Genomic DNA, 21,746 nt, shown 5'->3' on the forward strand with positions numbered 1-21,746 from the left:
GGCGGATGCCGGCCTTGGCCACAGCCTTGGTTTCTCAGGCCTGCCTATTCCAGGACAGTACGGCAGGGAGCTGCATGGGGCACACAAGGCTGGCCACGCGGGAACAGCTGTGCCCATTCTTCGGCATTTCTGAGGAACAGCAGTATCATGGCAACTGTGATTTAGCAGAAAATTTATTATTATTATTATCATTACGTTAAACAGAGTCTCACTCTGTCACCCAGGCTGAAGTGTACAGTGGCACGATCTTCACTCACTGCAACCTCCACCTCCTGGGTTCAAGTGATTCTCGTGCCTTAGTCTCCCAAGTAGCTGGGATTATGGGTGCCTGACACCACACCTGGCTAATTTTTGTATTTTTAGTAGGCACAGGGTTTCACCATGTTGGCCAGGCTTGTCTTGAACTCCTGACCTCAGGTGATCCACCCGCCTCAGCCTCCCAAAGTGCTGGGATTATAGGCATGAGCCATCACACTCGGCCAGCAGAGATTTAATTCTTCAAGTATTACTGCAGAAAAAGCCCATATGATATGTATTTCTTGGAAAGAACCAAAGTACCAAGGGCAGGAAGGAGGGTTGAGAGGAGAAAACTTAATCCAAAACACAGCTGAGCCCACAGACCGATGGTGCACTCGAACTTACTTGTGCAAATAGTTCTGCAAAATGAAACCCAATACAATGAATGATTTCTCTGCTATTCTGTGTAAAAACTGTGCCTGGGAGACATCCGTGCTATCATCTTTGTGGGGAATTATAATACATGTAAAATTGTTTATGCAATTCTTTCCTCTTTGAACAAAATGTTCAAAATAAGTGAAGATAGGTACAAAGAGCTAAGGCTATGTTTTAAAACATCCCCGTCCCCACCTGGATCCATCCCCACCTCTTCCAAAGCCCTGTGAATATTTATGGTGTTGTGTTTCTGTCTGCACTGATTCCACAGCGAGAGCTGAGCTCCAAGCCTCTGAGCGGTCAAGCATCCCTTGTCCCCTTTCCCAGCTGAAATCAGCCACTGCCTGGCTGGGCTTCTGATGCTGATAAACTCAGGCAGCTTGTTCAAAGTGGGCCTTGTACTGCTTTGGGTTTCTGCTTGAAATTTAGAAACATGGTTTTAAAAAAAATTTCAAACAAACTGTTTCTCTTTTGTGGAGAACGTGGTTTCACTATGCTGCCCAGGCTGGTCTTGAGCTCCTGGGCCTAAGCTACCCACCCACCTCTGCCTCTCTAAGTGCTGGGATGTAGGCATGAGCCGCTGCAATGTACACAACATAAAATTTACCATCTCAACCATTTTTAAGAATACAGTTGAGCGCATTAAGTGCATTCGCACTGTTATGTAGCCATTACTCACCACTGTCTATCCTTAGAACCACCGTCATCTTCTCAAGCTGAGACTCTGAAACCATTAAACATTTAATCCCCACTCTCCCTGCCCCCAGTCCCTGATAGGGCCTTTGTACCCTGTTCTGCCCTTGCATTGTAATGCTGCAATAAATCCAGAAGCCCATGAAGTCCTCAGGCTTTCTCTGTCTCAAGGCAGCTAGCCTACCCGCTTGGGTAGCCCTGGCCCGGGGCCTCCGCAGGCGGTGAACTCACCCACGCATGTTCTGCAGGTGTGATGGCACTCCCCACATCTAATCAGCTCTGAGTCAAAGTAGGTACCTGGCTCGCAGTCAGGAATGCAGCTGCCCCGCGCAAGGCTGTTGAAAAGAAAGAGGCAGATTTCCACATCCATTCCAAGAGTCTAATTAAATTATGATTTGCCTTCTAACGCCTTTCCCAAGAGGAGATGTAAGTGACTGAGGCACAGTTCTTTGTGTCACTGAAAGTTCTCAGCTTAGGAAAACTGGGAAAGCCATCCCTCAGTCCGCTGGGGGTCCAGCAGGAATGGCCGCGAGGGCCTGGGAAACAGAGCTCCCATCACCAGGCAGCAGGCGCCGGGCTCCGTCCTCGACCCAGTGACAGATTTTTTTTACTGCCATTTCTCCAACTGGAATCCAGACCCCATGAAGAGAAGTGGAGCCGTGTGGGTCACCACTGGTGGCACGCTAGTTCAGTCTCGGTGTCAAGTCCCTCCTGGAGTGTCAGCATTTATGACACGTGACGGGGCTGTCCGCTGCAAGGCTGGCCCTGAACCCCAGCCTGCTCCTGCCTCGCTCTTACTTGAAACCTTCTGCAGCTTTGCAATGAACTGAAATAAAATGCCCTCTGGAGCCCTAGCAGGCCTGTCAGATGCAGCCCCTGGCTTCCTCTTCCACACCATATGTGCCTGCCCTCACCGCGCTCCAGCTAGCCAAGTGCTGGACAGAGACATGGATGCTGCGCTAGACCACCATGCGGATGGCTTCTGCCGCTTCCAAGTGTTCAATCCCAAGCAAGCCAGCCAACCTCTCTGCATCTCCATTTCCCTTCCTGTTAATGGGTTTCTACATCATAAAGTTGCCAGAAGGACTCAATGAGCTAATATCTGTAAACCTTTCAGTGTCTGGCACACAGCGGTATGCACAAACATCACCTACTCTTATTTCTTTAGTTCCTCAGATTATACTTTGTGTGATGTACACATTTTAAGCGGGTTTGCTGCTAAACGTACTGAGCAAGTGCTCTAGGGTGCATCTGTCAGATCCCGAGACTCCTGCTATGACACTGGGATTTAGAGTAAGAAATATATGATTGGTCCAGCACACAGCTCCTAAAACCCTTGGAATTACCAAAGCGCTGAATGTCTTTAATAACTGATGGCTGAAGGTTCCTGGGTGGCCTTTAGACAGGAGCTGGCTGCCAGGGAACCCACCGTGTGACCAGAGCCTTGGAATTTTTAGCCCTACTACTCTGACTTCCCTCTTGAGAGAAGAGAGGGCCTGAGGGCTGAATTGATTACCAATGGCCAATAATGTAATCAATCATGCCTATGTAACAAGACCTCCATTAAAACCCAAAAGGTCAGGGTCTGGAGAGCTTTTGGTGAACAGGAACACATCCCACATCCTGGGAGGGGAGCACAGCCCAGACCCACAGGGATGATAGGTCCAGCGCTCAGCCCATCCAAATCTCCCCCTCCCTATCTCTTCATCTGGCTGTGCACCATATCATTTGTAATAAATGGGTACATGTAAGTCAGGTTTTTCCCTGGGAGCTGCTTTAGCCAATTAATTGAACCCAAGGCAGGGTCATGGGAAATCTGATTTATAGCTGAGCATCCAGAAGCACAGGTCGCACATGGGACTTGTGGTTGGCATCAAAGTGGGGCAGTCTTGGGCTGAGCCCTCAGTTTGTAGGATCTGACACTAGTAGTGTCAGAATTGAGCTATCTCTGTCTGTCTGCCTATCTATCTATCAATTTTTTTTTGAGATAGGATCTCACTCTGTCAGCCAGATGGGAGTGCAATGGCACAATCTTAGCTCACAGCAACCTCCATCTGCCAGGTTCAAGCGATTCTCCTGCCTCAGCCTCCCAAGTAGCTGAGATTACAGGTGTGCACCACCATAGCTCACTAATTTTTGTATTTTTAGTAGAGACAGGGGTTCACCCTGTTGGCCAAGCTGGTCTTGAACTCCTAGCCTCAAGTGATCTGCCTGCCTCGGCCTCCCAAAGTGCTGGGATTACAGGTGTGAACCACTGCGTTCAGCCCAAGCTATATATTTATTATATATATTTTATAGGACACCCAGTTGGTGTTCACTGGAGACTTGCTTGGTGTGTGGAGAAAAACCCATAAGTTTTGGCAACCAGAGGTGAGGTGTGTTGTATCAAGTGTGAGAAAGTAGAAGAAAATCCTGGCTCTTCCTTCCCCTTACACCTGTATTTAGTGGGAAGACGTCTATAGGTTTGCAAGCTCTTCTGCATGGATGGTGGACACTCACCCGGGGCCCTGCCTCTTCGTGGTGCCACGCCCGCTGTGAATCGCAGTTCAATCACATCTTTAATAACTGACATACCCGTGAATCCTTCCTGTGTTTATCCCCCTGAAGAGATGGATGGCTGGAGGGGGCGGCTCAGCTGCTCTCTGGCTGCTTTAACATGACTGCAGTGATTTGATGTCACAGCTTAAGAGGATATTGGGCAATAAACGGAAGCTTTCTGTGGCTGATGGCTGGCGATGTGTCTGGAGTTTGTCTCTCTGAAAGCCTGTCATTGCTGGAACTACTTCTTCTATGTGTGGGGGCTAGTTCCAGGGAGCTGGGAACACAGAGCCTCCTCTTCCTGATACCCCCAGCTACCAGGCCAGGTTGAGGATCCATCCTGGGCTGCCTAGCCCGCAGAGCCTGGAACATCAAAGCTGGACATCCCAGGCCACCAGCTGAATGTCTAGTCTTTCCTCTTCCAGCTCTTTCCTCTTTGGGGAATCTCTTTCCTGGGCCAGTTCATCCTTTCACTCCTAATCCTCCCTTGTCAGGCCAACAGGTTGAAATGACAGCAGGTGTGATGCGTGACAGTGGGGGCCTTGCTCTGCCTTCCCTCCCCTGGACTCCTAGCTGCTTGGGGCTCTCTTCTCCCCAGCACTCTGATCTGGAAGAAGGGGGCCGGGTGAAGGAAATGAAGGCAGCAGCGTAGCGCCTCCTGGGGAAACTTTATCTCCCTGTTTGTAAAATGCGAACATGAATTACGTCTATTTCGTAGGTTGCTGCAAAGATTAAATGAGGCGAGAGAAGATATGCTCAGTAAGTGTTCTTCCTTAATTCCTTACTCCAAAAAAGAAACTCCTTCTATGGAGAATTCCAGTCCTCACAGCATTTGAGAAGAGAGACGGGGCTGGGGGTGGGGTTGCAGCCCTCCACCGCCTCACCCTTCGAAAGCAGCTCCCTGCCTGGACCGCATCCTCATCACCATCCAGCCTGCAGAAATGAAGAGTCATGGGCTCCACCCAGACCCGCTGCATCAGAACCTGCATTTGAAAGTGAGGTGACCCTTCCAGTGTGGACCATGCTGCCAGTCTCCCTACTGTGGGAGTGCCCCCCCAAAATTCTGAACAGCATGTTTCTAAGATTCTAGACAGCAATTTGGAGGAACAAGTAATGTATAATTTGATTGCATTACATGCAATTTGGTTGCATTAAATGGGCTAAAGAAACATTTCAAAATATTCCAAGAAGAATCATTAACCCAGTAAAATGATTTGAAAGAAAATGCATGCCAAGCTTCACGGGGCTGAGCCTGGTGGAAGAGGGAGAACCAGGAATGTAAAGAGCACCCTCAGGTAGCAGTGGAGATGCCACGAGCTGGGGAAAAAAGAGAAGACTGAGGGATGGAGATGAGAGAGGGTGGGTGAGCCGCTACGGCCCACCCCGGCCCAGACCCGGAGGGGAACTGGAGCAGGTGGAGGAGGTGCTAGAGCCTGAAGGAAGCGGAGCTGGGCACAGCCCTGTACTGTATGAGACGTGATCGAGTGCTGTTTTGCCCAATTCGCCAAGGTTGTGTAAAACAGATTCCACCCATCCTCTCACTTTCCATCCTGCACAGCCATTTCTAAGTGGACACATGATTGCCAGGACTCAGAATCTTTACCCTCAGTGGCCTCTGACATTTCAGCTTTCAGGAAAAATGCAAAAACATGGCAAATCCATAAGAAAACAACGCCACCCCCAGGCACCCTTCAGGTTTCGGGGCGGGGGGTTACCTGAATCCTTCTTAATCGGGGGGTGGGGGGTAAGTTACCTGAATTCTTCTTTATGGGGGTGAGGGGGTTGGTGGTTACCTGAATCCCTCTTTATGGGGGGGTTACCTGATTCCTTCTTGATTGGTGGGGGGGTTACCTGAATCCTCCTTTATTGGTGGGGGGAGGCGGTTACCTGAATCCTTCTTTATTGGTGGAGGGGGGGTTACCTGAATCCTCCTTTATCGGCGGGGGGAGGCGGTTACCTGAATCCTTCTTTATCGGTTGTGGGGGGGTTACCTGAATCCTCCTTTATCGGGGGGAGGGGAAGGCGGTTACCTGAATCCTTCTTTATCGGTGGGGGGTGGTTTACCTGAATCCTTCTTTACAGACAGTACACTTCTCGGGTTCATCCACGCACTTTTTACAGCTCGGGTGACATTTAAGGCAATTTTTCTGACCTGGAGAAAAATAGCAAGATGAGAAAGGAGAAGGGACAGCACTGACAAGAATCAAATCTGGGCAAGCAGGTCTCGGTACCTCAAAACAGGGGTGTAGGTGGGCTGTTCCCCAGATCCATCTCTAGAATGTGTAGAAATAACACAGCAAGAGGCTGCTTGTACCTGCTGTGGGATCCCAGACCTCTCACCTCCTCTTTCTAGGGTAAATTAAAGTCCTCAGACAACTGCCAGGCCTCTGAGGCCTGGCTCGGCTTAAATAAGGTGAGTTATTTCAACAGGGATGAAGGCCAATTCCTGGTGGCTGAATAGAGTTTAATGAGGTGGAAATCTTCATAGACGTGGCCAGGTGTGGGCGGGTGGGGACGGGGAGCCTGAGGCCGCTGCTTGCTCCTCGAAGTGTTTTCCCAGGGAAACCTATATATGAAGATCTGGGGGCTCTATATGGCGAGATGGGAACCCATGGCAAGTCATCGTGCCTCCTGGGGAAGTTCTGGGTCACCCCAACTCCCACCTGCAATGTCATAAGTTATTATCTGAGTTGGCACCTCATCAAACACCACCATGTGCCATGCCTAAGTGGCTGGGGTGCTCTGGGCCTGGGGGCTAAGGGCTGCTTTCCACACCTGCGCGTGTCCCCTCAGGGCCCCCACAGGTGGCATCATACGCCACAAAGCAGGTGCTGAGTGAGGATGCCTGGGTGAAGGAGGGGAAGGAGGGCAGCCGACTGTGCCCTTGGGAAGGGGGTGGGGATGAAGGCACCTCTGTCCTTTGCAAAGGTCTGGTTGGCAGCCCAGGGCAGGTGTTGGCAAAGGCTGTGAAATGTGTCTTGCATGCCTTTTTGTTTCTCCTCTAAAGGGAGTCTGGGAGGGGCAAGGTGGCTCACACCTGTAATCCCAGCAAGCACTTGGAGAGGCAGAGGCAGGTGGATCATTTGAGGTCAGGACTTCAGGCTGACCAACATGGTGAAGCCACATCTCTACTAAAAATACAAAAAAATTAGCCAGGTGTGGTGGCACATGCCTGTAATTTCAGCTACTGGGGAGGCTGAGGCATGAGAATGGCTTGAACTCGGGAGGCAGAGGTTACCGTGAGCTGAGATCACGCCACTGCACTCCAGCCTGAGTGACAGAGTGAGACTCCATCTCAAAAAAAAAAAAAAAAAAAAAAAAAAAAAATGGGGCAAGTCTGGTTATTTGATGACTTTCTACATCTTTAAAGCTTTCCTGGCTCCTGTCCTCAGGGGTAACAGCGATGCCATGACAGGCCGGATCAATGATTTGTCCTGAGCAGCAGGGGCCCAGAGCAGAGGGCTGTGGGGAACCCTGCTACCTGTAAGACCACAAATGTCAAACGGTAGCTTCTTTAACGTGTTTGAGAACTATCCCCTGTTCACTTCACCCACACGCTGCTTCTCTGTCTCCCAGGGCAAGGTGAATTACTAAAACACTGGCGTGGGGTCTTGGGCCTAGAACTCCTGGCCAACCCCCAACCCTCCTGGGACGGCAGGACAGGAAGACACCTGGCCTTGCTGCTCTGAGTTCGAGTCCCACCTCCATCATGACTAGTTGTGGTCTTTGCCCTCGCTCAGCTTTGATTCTGCTTCTGTAGGATAAGGAAAACACTGCCTGTCTCTTAGAGGTGCGGTTGCTACCTGTAAAATGCCCGCAAAGACAAACCCTTCCTTTATGAGCCCAAATGACATGGGTCAGTAGCTGCTCTTCATTTTTGGAATGAAGAGCACACTTAAATCTGCCCACACTTAAAACCCAACTGCAGCTCAGCAGCTCTGCCTAGGAGGGGCTCTTCCCCAGCTCTGACCCCCAATTCCAGATGCCGTGACCCATGCCCAATGCACTCATCCTGTGTTACAGAGAAGCCGATGGCACCGTCTTTCCCGGAGGAGAAATGACAGGATAGACAGCAGCACCTCCTCTTCTGGTATCTGAAACCAGACTGAGCCCAAGAGTGGCTGGCCCTAGCCATCCCTCTGGCCTTTCTCAATAGCAGACACTGACTCTGGGTGCAGATGCGTGAAATTCCCTGGACAGCCAGGATTTCTTTCAGCATCACTTGGAACTTCCCCTGGCCAGGTCTGTGGGTGAAATGCTGTTAACCACCGCGCCTGGGGGCTTTGATCTCAGCATCTCTGCCTCCTTCCCTGTTGAAAGTCCTTACTCGGAACAATGAAATATACAGAAAGCAGAAGGCTGGGAAATTCTGCCAGGAGAGGGGACACTGGCCCAGAAAGTAGGGGCTGGATCATTAGTTCTTGTACCCATGGACATGCCACTTACTTTCATCAGCATAAAATCCTGCAGGACAGAGGGTCACACAGGTGTTCATCTCCTGGTGGTGATAGAACCCGCGGCGGCAAGACAGGCACTGTGTCGCACCTCTGCCGGAGCAGGTCTCACACCCCTTGTGGCACCGGCGACAGCGTCTTGCTGCTGTGTCCCCAAAGTAGCCCAAGGGGCACACGCTCACACACTTCCTGTAGGAGCAAAGGCAGGAGCAGGTGAGGGCCTTGCCAACCCAGCCCCAGCCTCAGCCCCACGCCTGCTCTGCAGTGCTAAGCCAGGCAGCCGGCTGCGAGGGATTTCTACAGACCTTAGCTGCCCCTCCTGAGTCAGAAAAACCTTGAGGAAACAAAGGCTTCAGGAGTGAATGTCAAACACGATGCCCTTTGTCTTGGTGAGTGCAGTTCAGAGGTGCCTCTGTACACAGGTGGAGAGGTTGGGGCCCTTGCACAGAACCTGAGAGTCCTTTCTTTCCAAAGTGGGCCCCATTGGGAAGTCCCCAGGCTGTGGCGTGGTTTCCCAAGGGCACTGTGAGGTTGGTATTTGACTTTTGGAGCTTTTGGCGGCAAAACCCTCCCTCATGTGCCCTCAGGGAGTGAGTCTCGTGGGCAGTGAGCATGGCCGGTGGGGTGACAGCCTTTGCACTGCAGCCAGTGAGTGCACTGTGGCTGTGAGCTGTAGGATGCCACGAGAGCCATGCGCGCAGCCACCATGCATGGCCACACCCACGCCTGAGCCCTCGTGGGTGTGCACCAGTGGCTGGTGGGTGCATCTGCCATCCAGGCCTTTGGGAAGCCTCGCAGTGTCCTGTCCTCATGGCCTCCTAGGCCTGGCATGTGGAGCGCATGGTGGGTCCTCAGGGAAAAAGTTTGTGAAATGAGAATGGATGACAGGGCAGCTGCAGGACTGGCAGGGAAGAGAATTTGAGAAAGTGGTGATGCCAGGAGCTGGAGGAGCTCGGGGGACAGAGCTCAGGGCCTGACTGCAGGCCACACAAGAGGGCACACTCATCACAGAAGGGCCAGCCCAAACTGGGCAATTGGCCATGTACCTGGGGCCCCATGTCAGGGCTCCCCATATCCTTCCTCAGGACAAACCCAGCCTCATGGGCTCTCTGGGGAGCTGCCAGGAGAGCTTCTGTAAAAGCCCCACACCCAACCAGAGTCCAGAGACACTGAGAAAAAGACCAACAACAGGCTTCAGCCTGTCCAAGAGTCATGCCCCTCAAGCTGGCCTGTGAGAGCAGCACCAGGGCCTTGAATTGCATCCATCTCCCGGCCCCCCAGGGCAGCCTGGGCATGTCCAATATGACCCATTTCTCTTCAACAACATGGACAGAAAAGGGTTTATGGGCCGGGCTCAGTGGCTCACTCCTGTAATCCCTGCATTTTGGGAGGCTGAGGCGGGCAGATCACGAGGTCAAGAGATCAAGACCATCCTGGCCAACATGGTAAAACCCTTTCTCTACTAAAAATACAAAAATTAGCCGGGCATGGTGGCACATGCCTGTAGTCCCAGCTACTCGGGAGGCTGAGGCAGGAGAATCACTTGAACCCAGGAGGTGGAGGTTGCAGTGAGCCAAGATGGCACCACTGCACTCCAGCCTGGTGAAAGAGTGAGATTCCATTTGAAAAAAAAACAAACAACAAAAAAAAACATTTATAAGCATGGACGCCAATGTGCCACAGCTTCTAATTTGTCCATAATGGATGTGTATGACTCATATGGTAGGAATGCCAAATTACTAAAAATTTAAAAACTCTAAAGCAGTTAACCTCAGTGTCATACCTGTTCAGGAGTGATATATTCATTCATAACTGGGGCTTCAGGGCATGGAGGAACGAAGGATACCACGGGAAAGGGCCACTGAGTGGCAAGCCACAAGGCTCTGGGACACGCCTTACCTGCTGGTCTTGGCACTCCCCAGGCTGAAGTGGACACAGTTCAAGCACTGGTCTGCATCGGGGCCATCGCAGCCTTTGTCACCACACTCCGGATGGCACACACCTTAAAGAAACAAGCATTGCCTTTCATCCAGAGAGACGCCTTCTCCATTTACTGCAGTCCCGCGGATCCCCATGTCAGGATATCGCAGCTTGGCAGGGTCGGGAGAAGCTCTCAGGTGCTGCTGGAGCTGGACAGCCAGACAACAAGGTGGGAGCAGCTGTCCCCATGGGTCACAGGTGCAGCTGAGCCTCGCTGGGCTCCAGTGTCAGAGCCTGAGCAGCCTAGGCAGGGATGGCATGAGGACGAGCAAAACCTCCAGGGCTGGGTGTGCCACCTGGAGCAGGGAGTGGGACTTGTGAGAGCCTGGAGGGTGCCGGGGAAGGAGAGGCCGGAGCAGCAGCTCTGCTACGCTTACTCACTTGCACCATTCATCACGCTGGGACCAGCCAACGCCTTTGACTTCCACGTGGAGGACAGAGCAACACAAGAGCGGGTGCTGAGTGTCACGGGAGCTGCTAGCAAGCTGAGGAGTCAGGAGGAACTAGGTGGGACCCCCACCCGCTGCGGTGGGAATGGGGATGGATCTCTGTGTGCTCAGGCCTGCCCAGTGGGGATGTCACTGGGTGGGTCTGGGGTGGGGCAGGGACAGAGCCTGACAGTGCTATACTGAGGTGGGGGGAATGCTGCTTTCTGTGCCGAGGGCTGAGCCCCTTTCAGAATGTCCCCTTTAGGCTCTCCTCGGAGCCCTCAGTGGGAGGGCAGCAGCCGCATCTTCCCTCAAGTTCCCAGGGGTCCCCAACTTCTCACTCTGGAGGCTAGTGTGCTGTTGGAAAAGCACCTGAGGACTGCAGGGGACCTGAGGGGATGCCAGCAAACCTCACCCTCTAGGTCCCCCCAGATATCCCAGAGGTGAACCCAGTGTTAAAAGTCTACCCCTCCAGGGGGGTGGGGCATGCTGCAGGGGCCCTCTCCAAGCTGGTCTGCAGAAGCCAGAGCTGGGGTGGACTCCAGCCTGCTGCCCACCTGTCCCTCCTATGCTGGGGAAGTGGCCCAGGGGACCGCGACAGTTCTGAGACACAGGGACCTAGTGGGACACGTGAAGGCTTTTTGAGTTATTGGAAGAAAAGCCTCCTCCTCCGAGGTGTGAGTTCTCAGAGCGGATGGGGAGTTAGCTCGGGAGTAAAGACGCGTCAGCCGCTTGCCGCCCTCATTTGGTGGGGACTTGAGGAAAAGACACAGGTCCTCATTCCCTGCTGCCCACAGTGGGGTTCTGCTGGGGCGCACAGAGCCCTCTTCATTCATCTTTAAGTCTCTAGACCTTCCCAGTGTTAGACCTGGCGCGTCTGGCTTCCCTCCCCAAAGGCTCTCCGGTGTTGCTATTTGTCTGGTTTTCACCTGGTTGGGGGGGCCTCACCTGTCCCAGTTCCCACTGTGAACCCCTTTCAGAGCTGTGTGCGTCCAGGAGGTTATAGACACCATTCCTGGGCTGTGCAGGCATCCTGGGTTCCAGGTGCCATCCCCCATTCCTAGAGCTCCTCACTAAGCTCCTTCCCCCCCAGCTCCAGAAGTTTTTCCATAATATTTTGGATCAATTCCTATCTGATTAGATTCTTTGTCCACCTCATCCTGGGCCATCTATGGGAACACCCTCTAAAATCCTCACTTCTTGTGCCATTGCTTTAAATTACCCATTGAGCCCAAAACTCCAGCTCAGCCACTGGGTTCTCGCCTTCCCACCCTCACAGCTGGCCCGGCAAGGGCTGGGCTGTTGCACTGACAAGGACTTCCCTCCCACCTTTTCCTGCAGCGCTTTCTCCCTGAGGAGGCAGCAGGTCTGTCTTGCTTGATAAAGTGAACAATTTCCTTCATCTTAAGAAGCTGAGGGCAGAGGTGGGACAGGGAGGCAGCAGACCAATCTTCTCACTCTCTCTAGACACCGGGAATGGGAGATGGGCGGCAGGGCTTGGTTCAGTGTGTTCATGGCTAGACTCCGGCATTAGGCACAGAGCAGGTGCCCAATGACTAATTGCTGAGTGGATGAGAGGAGGGTGGCTAGGAACAGGGAAAGTGCAGAGGTCCTCACCATCTACAGACAGAATGTTCTAGAACGTCCTCGGAGGAGGACAGCCTTGGGAAGGGCCCTGGTGCTGTGCTCCCAGCCGCTGGTCCAGGTATAGGGACTTCACATCCCCCCACCCCTTCCCCTGGGTATCTCTGCTGTGGAAAGCTGATTCAGTAATTTTTCAAGGAGCCCCACGCAAGGCAGGGGGCTACTCGACACAGCTGCAGAGCCCCCACAATGCGTCGAGGTCACTGACCGGTCAGGTTAAGACAGTGCCCATCCAAGGGCAGAGATGCCTAGATAAATATCTGTAAACAAACCTCCTCAGTATGGCTCTCTACTTGAATTATGTTTAAAAGCCAAATAGTCAGATTCATCTCTCCCATGAAGCATTCTTAAATTAAATCCACCTGGCTGGCCCCGTTGTCCCAATCACTCTGCTGTGCCTAAGCATGTTCTGGCACAGCTGTAATTCATTCTCTGGGTGAGCGTGTTATTTGTGTTGCAATTTGTCCTTATGTCTGCTTTTCCCCTTGCCTCAATTAGCGTGAAAGTTCCTCCAGGGCCCACCGCCTTCCTGTTTCACTTCCCATAACTCCTGGCAGGGGTGTCTTAATACAACGGGGGCTCCGTTCATGTGCTGAACAGCCTGGCTAGTGGCTGATTCCCCTCGAGATGGGCTTAGACTGACATGGGTTTATTTGAAAACTCCACCTTCAATCCTTTGTGGAGCAAACCCAGGATTTAAAAAACACACAAACACATAAATGTTAGAAAGCAACTTGGGAGTTCTCCATGGGCTTTGTCATTGCGTGCTCAGACCGACTGCCAAAGGACAGGAGGTTTGTTTGGTATCACCAACTTTTCCACCATCCACCCATCCAGGAACAGTGCACCGGAACCTCACTGGAACACTATCAGACCGGAGAGGCGTGCAAGAGCTGAGCTGGTTAATTGCAGACAAGAGGGTCCACGAGAATAAGAGCACACTGAGTACAAGTCTGGTCTCCTTCCTGACTGCGTGTGCCCTGAGCAAGTTACCAAATGCTTCTGGGCCTCAGCTTGAGCCTGTCGAATGAGCGCAGATGTGCTGAGCCTGTGAGCACACACGGTCCTGCTCCAGACATCACCCTCATCCTGATAACTGGCTCCCGCACCTGTGGCACTGTATTGGAACCCTGTCTTCTAGACAACACCATGTGGGCTCTCGGCTTCCCTCGAGGTCCTGCATGGGTGACCACAGTGTCCCGAGCTGTTCTTAGCCCACTGTTTCCTTTGCTCAGTGATGGCTTCTTCCCTGAGGCCCAGGCTTCCCTGTGTTCCTGTGCCAGTTCTGTCCTGGCCTCCCGGCCACTTTCTTGTATGAACCCAAGCCCTTCTCTGCCTCCTGCTCCCACTCTCGCTGGTTTCAGTATCGCCAGCTCCCTAAGCCCACGCTGCCTGCAGGCACCTAAGAGTGCTTGCTCAGCTGCAGACTCCCAGGCATCCCACACCGGCAGGCTCCCAGTCTCTGGGTGGGGCCAGCCCAGGGTCAGCTCTCAACCCAGCACCCTACCAGGGTCAGCTTTCAACCCAGCCACCCCAGTCCCTGGGGTGGCCTCCGCCTGCACTTTGGCCACCAGATGGCTCTGACCTAGTAGGCTGGCTGTCATCACAAAGCTGTCCACCTTCAGAACCACAGCACTGACATCTTCCTTGTGCCCCACTCTGCCCACTGCAGCTGGTGTCCTTCCTCCGGGCCAGATGCTCTGGACCCAAGCCTTCCTCTCCACAGGCCATCTTGCCTGCTGCTGTCCTGGCACCCTGGCCCTTTGCAAGCACTCCCGGCTTCCCTCGACCCCCTCACTCACCAGCTCTATTTCTTGACAACTGATCTCTTTCCCAAAGGGTCCAGGTGGAACCTCTGCTGGCATGGGCCCATCACTCCCAGTGCACCATGCCCACGGTCCGCTCTGGACACCCCGTCTCATATCCACTTGACCTTGCGTTGGACTCTCACGTGGCTCCTCCTCCTCCCTCCTCCTTTGCCTTCCACACTTTGGTACTGTCCAGTTCTCGCCTCCTCTGTCCTGGTTTCTGAATAGACTCTTCTCCTGTCACTGGTCTGCCCATCCCACTCACCCCTAAGCCTTCAGGGGACTTCCCTAAGAGCCAGGAATGTATCTCCTTCCCATAGAGACCCCCTCTCTCCACCTAGGCTCTGCTCAGTAGACTGCTAGACTGCAGGATGGTATTTCAGTGAGGTTCCGTTGTGCAAGGCTGAAGTCAGTAGCAGATTTTAAGAAAAAAATCAGTTCTTTATTAATAATTACTGAATCTTGCCATAGTTTATAAATCACAGGGGAAACAGAGCAGATTAGTCCATACATAATTCAATGCTCTATTTCAAAGGAATAGTAGAAGAAATTTAAAATGGAATCGACCATAATTTATACCTGATACGTATTGGTGGAATTCTCCATTTTGTTATTTGTTTTTCACAGAAGTTATTAGATAACTCAAAGCATCAATGTTCTTAGATATCACCCATCATCTATCAAGTAGCTGTAATATTTAGCTAAGGAAAATATGTCCAACCAGAAACACCTCTTCTCGCACAAACTGCTATAGGATGGCTCAGAGGGAGAAGACCAGCTTCTGGTCTAACGCATGCATAAAACCCTAGCTCAGTGGCTGGAGCCTCTCCGGGCTGCTGTGGCTTTTGGGTGCCTTGTGGAGTGAGCTGGTAGCCCCAAACCAGGGGCCACCTTGGCAATGGGATAACTGGAGAGAAAGGATTCAGACATGGCCTCTTTAGATGCCGTAGGATTTTCAGGGTGTCTTTGTGTAGCATCAGTATCTGCTGACATCATATCTTGAGATCCTCTCTGGGTATTTAACCCCAGGCCTCCAGGCTAGTTTGGATCTCTGCCACGAGCTTCTTTTCCAGCTGTGCTCCTTGAACCCAACCTTCCTGGGTCGCTGGGAGTAACCGTGTCCTTCCCACATCCTGGCCTCAAGGACTAAAAGTGGATGGACTTGAGGGAGTCAGGAGGGTGGGCTGTGAGATGGGGGCCTTTGAGGAAAGGGGGTGCTCCTGGAGGTGGCTAATGACCAGGGAGCAAGACTGCATTCTGGTTGGGCATATAGACCCTGCTTTCCCAGCTGGGAAGGTTGGAGAATACTTACTGGTTTGAAGCATACTTACTGGTCTGTAAAATATTACCAGAGCCTGGGGTGGAATTAGCTGTATGAGTGCAAATTGCCATGATTATTACGACTCCCAGGCAAGAGAAAACACACAACCATCAGCCCCGCCTCTGCCAGGAACAGCCCTGTGTTTTAAGAGCTACTCTGGACAATCAAAGCTTGTGGAGGCTGGCCGTCTCCTCTTGCTTCAGGTTCATTACCTGTGTAATCTTCCTCATCTTCAGGAACTTCCACCTGGGGGGGTGACAGGGCAGCCTTGGGTGGCTCCAGCTCTGGGGTCGAGAGCTCCAGCATCCGCGAGCGGGACTGATGGCCACTGAAGGTGTGGTACGGGTGCTCTGCTGTGCCATACAGTATGAGGGTCCATTCTTTCAACTTCCCTGAAAGGCACCAAACCCACAGAATCACCTGCCTGTGCCAAGACCTCCATCACTCACAGAAATAAGCCAGATGCTGCCTGGCTCCTCCCCTGACAGCTGGGCTCTCGGCTGCTACCTCCCTTCCTGGTTACCTGCTGATCAGGACAGACCTCTTGCCTAGGCCACATGCTGCCTTCCCCAGGCATCTCATTCCTGCAACGGTGCCCCTCTATTCCTGTTTTAGGGAGCTGCCCTCCACTTCCTGTCCCTGCTGGGATGAAGGTCGGCCGGGCTGGACTCTCCACTGTCCTGGAGGCTGTCCTCTGCCCTGCTGATCTCACTGCAGCCTCCCTTGATGCTGCCTCCTTGATGACTAGCACCAGCCGCTTTCCCCTCGAGGGATATCCACTGGGAAGATCTGGGGCCAGGCCTGGCTGTGAGCCTCCAAACGTGATAACTGGGTTGCATGGAGGAACCCTGCTATTTGGGTCCTTGATCCTAGATCATGGGACGACTTGGTCTTGAGTTCTCTCCTCCATGGCTAGTTCAGGACAACGAGGGATGTTCCGCGAGATAGCAGCAGTGGTAAAAACCCAAATGTCTGCAGAAGCTGGGTGGAGGGAAAACATTGTTGAAAGCAGGGGGAGGAGTAGACAGACACTGGGCCCCATGGGGGACATGAGAGACAGACAGGCACAGGAAAGACGGGGCTTCAGGGAGAGCTCCCAGCCAACATGGGGGCAGCAGGGGTCCCGCTCCGCTGACCACCTCCACGGGGAGTGACGGCCCATGCAGTCATCTGTCCTCAGGTATCAAGAGAATTGAAAAACCTGCTAGCGATTTCCAGGTGAATTCCTGATGTTATAAAATATATTACAGACAGCCCCCAAATTATGACAGTTTGATTTACAATTTTTTGACTTTACAGTGGTGTGGAAGCAAGATGTATTCAGTACGCTCCTAGACTTAATGATGGGCTATGTCGGGATGAATCCACCATAAGTTGAAAATATCATTAAAATAAGTCAACTTACAATTGCATGTCAAAGAGCATCTATACAAGTCATTAACATGTATCTGCCAGCCGGCTCTGCTGCCGGCCACTGGTTTAAGCTTCCTTTTGTTCCCCCCCACAGCATCCCCAACATTCAGAGCAGGGTAACTGTTTAGAAGGTCATCACCCCACATAGTTGAGGGGAGCAGGGCCCAGTGTGACCCTGACCCACCCAAGGACGGCTGCTCAAGCTGACGGGGCTCCCAGCCGCCCCAGCCTCTCGATATTTGTTTCTAACTGGATTGGCTCAATAGGAAACAGATGCATACCAGCAGTGAACCCCCTCCGTGGGCCCTCATGACTGTCTCCTGCGACCCAAGCTGTGGGGGACAGGGCATTGCTGGCTCAGTGTCTCTGTGGGCTGGAAAATCCCCGCTTCCTGTTCCTTTCCTGCCACGGGGTTTCTTGGCAAGGAGAATGGTTTTGGGGAGGAAAACATTGTTGGGTGTTCACTGTGTTTTCTCATCACTTACCTCTGCCCATGCTCACTGCTCCGCCCCCTGGCTCTGAATGGCAGCCTGTCTGTCTTTAGATACACTCTTGCCGTGACATGGGTCACTCTGCCAGTACAATGTTACCTTTTGTTCCAATTCTGGAAATCTCTTAGCATTTCTAAATCCCAGAATGGTAGCTCCTGCTCATCCTCATTCCCTAAGCCCCTAGGCTGTAATCCATGCCATCCTGGGTGGGTGGGTGAGTGCAAGACAGGCAAGACTGGCCCAACAGACACGATTCTAAACGGCGTTCAGCATTGACCCGGTACCCAACGTGGCACGTGGCAATCCTGTTTAATTTTCACCATAGCCCCAACTGGCTAAGTACAAGGTTCCAAAAGTCTGGAGCCTCCACGCTGCCGCAAGTCAGGTTCTGTATTGCCCAAGCCCCCCTCGGCCTGGCCAGGGCTGGAAGAGGTAAGCAAGGCCCTCTTACGTGAAACAGCATCCCCAGCACAGCACTTCCAGCATGCAAAGTTCCTAAAGCAGCCTACACGTGTGAGGACAGCAACACAGGAAGCTGTTCTCACCCGCTGCAGGTGCAGAAAACAAGCCCTGGTGAGGAACCTTTGACTTTCCTCAAATCCTTAGGATCCAATTAGAACCATATTCCAACCACAAAGGAGCCCGAGTGCTTTAACTACCAAGCGGGGAACTGCGATTACGGTGGGAGTGTAACGACGGCAGGACAGGGACTAAGGGCTCTAGAGGCTGTAATTTGAGTTGAAGTTTATTTCAACCATAGAGGATGTCTCCAAAAACACCACAAAAGGCCCAGTCCCTAAAAGTGGATTTTTATTTTCAGATTTAGTTTTGGGAGGGCAAACGAGAGAGGCCGCTCCACGCACAGGGTCAGTGGTATGCACAGTGTGGAAAAGAGAGCAGGAAGAATTCCCAGGGGACCAGCAGACACACAGCCTTGTGGCAGGGGAGAGAGGGCTGAATGGAAATGGAAGACAGACTTCATTTTTATTACACTGTCATTTGGCTTTATGTACGTGTGTGTGTGTGTGTGTGTGTGTGCGCGCGCGCGCGCGCATGCGTGTATTTAGACAGAGTCTCACTCTGTTGCCCAGGCTGGAGTGGCACGATCATGGCTCACTGCAGCCCCAACTGCCCAGGGTCAAGCCATGCTCCCACCTCAACATCTCAAGTGGCTAGGACTACAGGTGTGCAGCACCATACCCAACTGATTTTTGTATTTTTTTGTAGAGATGGAGTTTCACTATGTTTTCCAGGCTGATCTCAAACTCCAGAGCTCAAGCGATCCTCCCACATTGGCCTCCCAAAGTGCAGGATTTACCGGTGTGAGCCACGTGCCCAGCCTGTTTGACGTTTTGTTAAAACCACAAGCATGTATTACTGGTTCATATTTAAACATTAAAACTTTTTTAAAGTTTAACGTTTAAAATCTATGAATAAAGTGGTTGTATGGTCAAAAAACCCCATTAAAAAGCAGTAGTGCTCAGGGCTTTTGATTTTTGCCTCTGAATAAGTAATATACAAGGATGGCTCAGAAATCCAAAAGTATAAAAGAGCATATGAGGAAGTCTCCCTCCCCATGCACAACGTGGGTTTCCCATTTCTTGTGTATCATGTCTGAAGCATTTTATTCTTCTTCAGGCATATGTGTCCCCATCCTTTTTAGTGACAGACGTACTAGCACTTTCAGCATGCTGAGTTTTCCATCGACAGTGTATCTTGATGACCCTTCCATGGCCGCGCAGGAGAGATGCAGTGTTTACTTAAACAATCCCCGACAGATGGACGTTTGGGTGGTTTACAGACAGCAATTATAGTCATATGTAGCTTGACCAGGGCGACACGTCCTGAGAAAGGCATCGTTAGGTGATTTTGTTGTTCCGTGAATACCGCAGAAGGCGTGCTTACACAACCCAAATGGTACACGTACTCCACACTGAGGCTATAGGGGACAGCCTGCTGCTCCCAGGCCACTAACCTGTGCAGCATGGTACTACACTGAATACTGTAGGCAACTGGAACACAATGACAAATGTTTGTGTACCTAAACATATCTAAACATAGAAAGGGGGCCAGGCGTGGTGGCTCACGCCTGTAATCCCAGCACTTTTGGGAGGCTGAGATAGGTGGATCGTGAGGTCAAGAGATCGACACTATCCTGACCAACATGGTGAAACTCCGTCTCTACTAAAAATGCAGAAATTAGCTGGGCATAGTGGCACGTGGCTGTAGTCCACCTACTCAGGAGGCTGAGGCAGAAGAATTGCTTGAACCCGGGAGGCAGAGGTTGCAGTGAACCAAGATCCTGCACTCCAGCCTGGCAAAAGAGCAAGACTCTGTCTCAAAAAAAAAAAAAAAAAAAAAAAAAAGAAAGAAAGAAAAAGAAAAAGGAAACATAAAAACGATACAGTAAAAACATGACATTATAATCATATGCGACGGCTATTGCGTATGGGGTCTGCCCTTGATGGAAGTGTCATTTTGCAGCAAGTGACTCTACAAATACTGCTACATCCTTGGTCACACCGGGAGGAACTACATGAAGTGAGCAGAGCAAGGACCCTGGATCCTGGCTTTGCCCCTGCTAGCTATGTGAGCCTTGGGCAAATTACTTAATCTCTATTCTTTAGTTTCCTCATCTGTAAAGTGGGTATAATAATAACATCTACCTTACAGGGATGTTTGGGAGATTAAATGACTTAATGATGGTAAAGCACTTAGAATAGTGACTGGCACACAGGAGCTGTCTGTTAAGGGAAATCTACTGCACACGTCATTTCAGCTGTGTGCATGTGCACCTATAGGCTACATTACTAGAGGTAAAACTCAGTGTCAAAAGGATCGGGCTCCCTTGCAGCCTGAAGCTATGGCTTACATTGTCAATCTGATAAGTCAGGAAGGATAACGTAGCATTTCCCTTATTATATGAGAAACTGAGCATCTTTTTCATGTAATTAAGAGCAAGACAACTTTCTGATATGGTAAAACTAAAACTCATTTATAAACTTGGAAATATGCCAAAGATATTTGTTAGGAACAAGTGATAAGACTTCTAAGATGCATAGAAGCAGATCTTAGCCGCATTCCGCATTCGTAGCAAGGGCCAGTGGAAAGAGATGGTGTTTTGCTCACATATGGCTTATATTTTTGTTCTTTCTATCTCCAGGATATGCATGAGAGCCTGTGAGGGGTCAGGCACTGAGCTAACAACCTGTGGAGCCAAGAGCTGGGAGCACTGAAAAAGCCAGCAGGGAAGAGGTAGTGGGTCCAAAGCAACCCCTTCCTGCATGTGCCCCCAAAGGAGACCGTTCCTTTTCTAAGTGCGATTTGCGACACTTGACCTAAGGTTAAGGTTTAGACAATGGTAACTTTGGAGACATTTATCTCCCTTTTCTAGTACTTAAATGCTTTCTTCACTTCCCCAACCAAGGGAGTCACTTTGGTTTTCCTGCCTTCGGAAGACATAAAAATAAGTATTCCATACCTATGCATAAAGCATATAGCATACATTTGAAGTGTGATGCTTTTTTAAAATTATTTTTCCCCAGTTAGAATAAAAAATTATTAAATGTTGAGGTATTTAAAGAAAAAATAAAAATAAATAAAAATAAAAATAAATAAAAATAAATAAATAAAATAAAATAAATAAAAAATAAAAATAAAAATAAATCACCTGTAACTCTTTGGGCATACTTCCTGGGCGGTTTCCCACGCATGTGCATTTCTTGCGTAGCTGAAAACACACAGTACCCTGTTTCTTCTTTCTTCTCCCCACTTAGCATTATATCATGTTAATCAAATTAGATGCTGCTTACTTTCTTGTTCATTGTTTTCTCTCCCTTCAGCCTAGGGGCATCACAGACATCTCCTGTTTGGTGCATTAGCTTCAGTGTGTAGCAAGTTCTGGGCACACAGTAGGTACTCAATAAATGTTTGCTGAATGAATGAATCCGTTACAACATAATTTTGCTGACAGCAAAATACTTCACCCCATGAATGTAACCATTTGTTTAACAATCTCTTATGACAGGGTATGACAGCACATTTAGTCCAGTTTCCTTTTTTGAAATACATAAATCTGCCAGAAAGGTTATTTGATGCAGTCTGGATTACTTTTTCCCAAGAGTCCCCAGACGAGAAGACACCGTTAATGTCTTATCTTGAACTGTATGTCTATTACAAACTGTAATGCCAACTTTTGTCTATCATGAGCTGTAATGCCACATGATCCCACCACAGTGATTGGTGTCCCATGAGGCTTGACTGCAAAACAGCCAGGCGAGTGAGCACAGGCCACCTGGGCAAAT

The 21,746-nt window shown here is 50.8% G+C and overlaps 1 protein-coding gene across 2 annotated transcripts in view; it reads right to left on the reverse strand.

Annotated features, from left to right (window-relative positions):
- PCSK6 (proprotein convertase subtilisin/kexin type 6) overlaps positions 1-21,746 on the reverse strand; it is a 185,254-nt gene that overhangs the window by 11,305 nt on the left and 152,203 nt on the right. The window contains exons 14-19 of one of the 2 annotated variants that reach the window (XM_039479859.2): positions 15,751-15,930; positions 15,549-15,587; positions 10,257-10,359; positions 8,350-8,546; positions 5,968-6,055; positions 1,597-1,700 (exon numbers count right to left, since the gene is read on the reverse strand). In XM_039479859.2, coding sequence (XP_039335793.2) covers positions 1,597-1,700; positions 5,968-6,055; positions 8,350-8,546; positions 10,257-10,359; positions 15,549-15,587; positions 15,751-15,930 — 711 coding nt within the window. The remainder of the gene's footprint in view (positions 1-1,596; positions 1,701-5,967; positions 6,056-8,349; positions 8,547-10,256; positions 10,360-15,548; positions 15,588-15,750; positions 15,931-21,746) is intronic. The other variant, XM_074400110.1, reaches the window with a different exon arrangement.

Source organism: Saimiri boliviensis, chromosome 5 (assembly GCF_048565385.1).
Source record: "Saimiri boliviensis isolate mSaiBol1 chromosome 5, mSaiBol1.pri, whole genome shotgun sequence".
In the NCBI taxonomy this organism is placed as follows: domain Eukaryota; kingdom Metazoa; phylum Chordata; class Mammalia; order Primates; family Cebidae; genus Saimiri; species Saimiri boliviensis.